The sequence below is a fragment of the Amphimedon queenslandica genome, unplaced genomic scaffold (genome assembly GCF_000090795.2).
Source record: "Amphimedon queenslandica unplaced genomic scaffold, v1.1 AMPQUscaffold_1017_Cont26967, whole genome shotgun sequence".
NCBI lineage: Eukaryota > Metazoa > Porifera > Demospongiae > Haplosclerida > Niphatidae > Amphimedon > Amphimedon queenslandica.
This window is the reverse complement of record NW_003558634.1, coordinates 1-1,096: the sequence shown is the minus strand read 5'-3', so window position 1 is coordinate 1,096 and position 1,096 is coordinate 1. Positions and strand designations below refer to the sequence as shown.

The window sequence follows — 1,096 nt, the reverse complement described above, 5'->3', positions numbered from 1 at the left end:
TAAAAAATAAATAAATAAGAATTAATAATAAATTCATAATTACCAATAGCAGGGCTGCTGTCACTCTTAATCCATTTGTATTGACTGATACCAAATCCATCATGACTGCCAGTTCCATTCAGTGTCACTGTGTCCTGTGGTAGTGTTAGTATCATATCAGGACCAGCATCAGCCACTGGCAATACATCTTCACCTATAGCAAAAATACTCTTATTAATACACAAAGGACAAAAGACAAATACAAAAAGAATAAGAGAGAATAAGATACCAGTAGATAATATAATTATCAATGTATTACTATTGTTGTAGTCAATATAGTGCTATGTGTGGTATACACATACTCACATACCTTTATGATAGTAGACACTGATGTTAGTATAGTTAGTCACGTTACGATAATCAATAACAACCAGCTGGAACAAATATTCTGTGGGGGACACTCCCTCTACATGAAGACCACTCACTCGTAAAACTGGTTTGTCCAACCCGTCAAACCGGATATCATTAGGTCCTTCTAATTGACTCCAATGGTATTGTATTATCCTGTAGTCATCAGTACTGAGGGATCCATTCAATACGGACTCAGTGTTTGGATAATATACAGCTGTATCACCTGTTACTATAGCAATAGGAGGCTGATTGTTCTCTAATAGAGAGAGAGAGAGAGAGGGGGGGGGGAGAGAAAGAACGCAAAAAGAAAGAGAGATAGTAGGTATTCTTCTTATTATTGTCATTAATTGTTACCTTTCTGTACATCAACAGTTACAGTAGCACTATCAGACTGACCAGCAGCATCAGTTACTGTCAGTTCAAACTGATACACACCAACTTCAAGCTTACTCACATGAACTGTCTTATTCTTTATACCCTAACAATAAAGGAAATACAAACTTTATAAAAGATTGCTCTGTGTAAAATTATCAAACAGTACATAACACAAACAAGGACAAATGGGATTCAAAACAACTTAGATTATCATATTATTAACATACTTTCATTTCCACTTGATTTCCTTTCACCAGTTTCCATGAATACTTTACAATTCCTTTATCATCTTTGCTCCATCCTCCATCCAGTGTTACCTCATCATGAAGTA

General features: G+C 35.4%; 1 protein-coding gene across 1 annotated transcript; it reads right to left on the bottom strand.

The window, feature by feature from the left end:
• Nucleotides 1-43: 43 nt before the first annotated feature.
• Nucleotides 44-868, bottom strand: LOC105316358 (dyslexia-associated protein KIAA0319 homolog; the record flags this gene model as incomplete). The annotated part of the gene is made up of 3 exons (XM_011411196.1): nt 44-193; nt 350-646; nt 745-868. Coding segments are annotated over 3 exons (571 nt in total), but the record flags the coding sequence as incomplete, so codon positions are not given.
• Nucleotides 869-1,096: the final 228 nt, after the last annotated feature.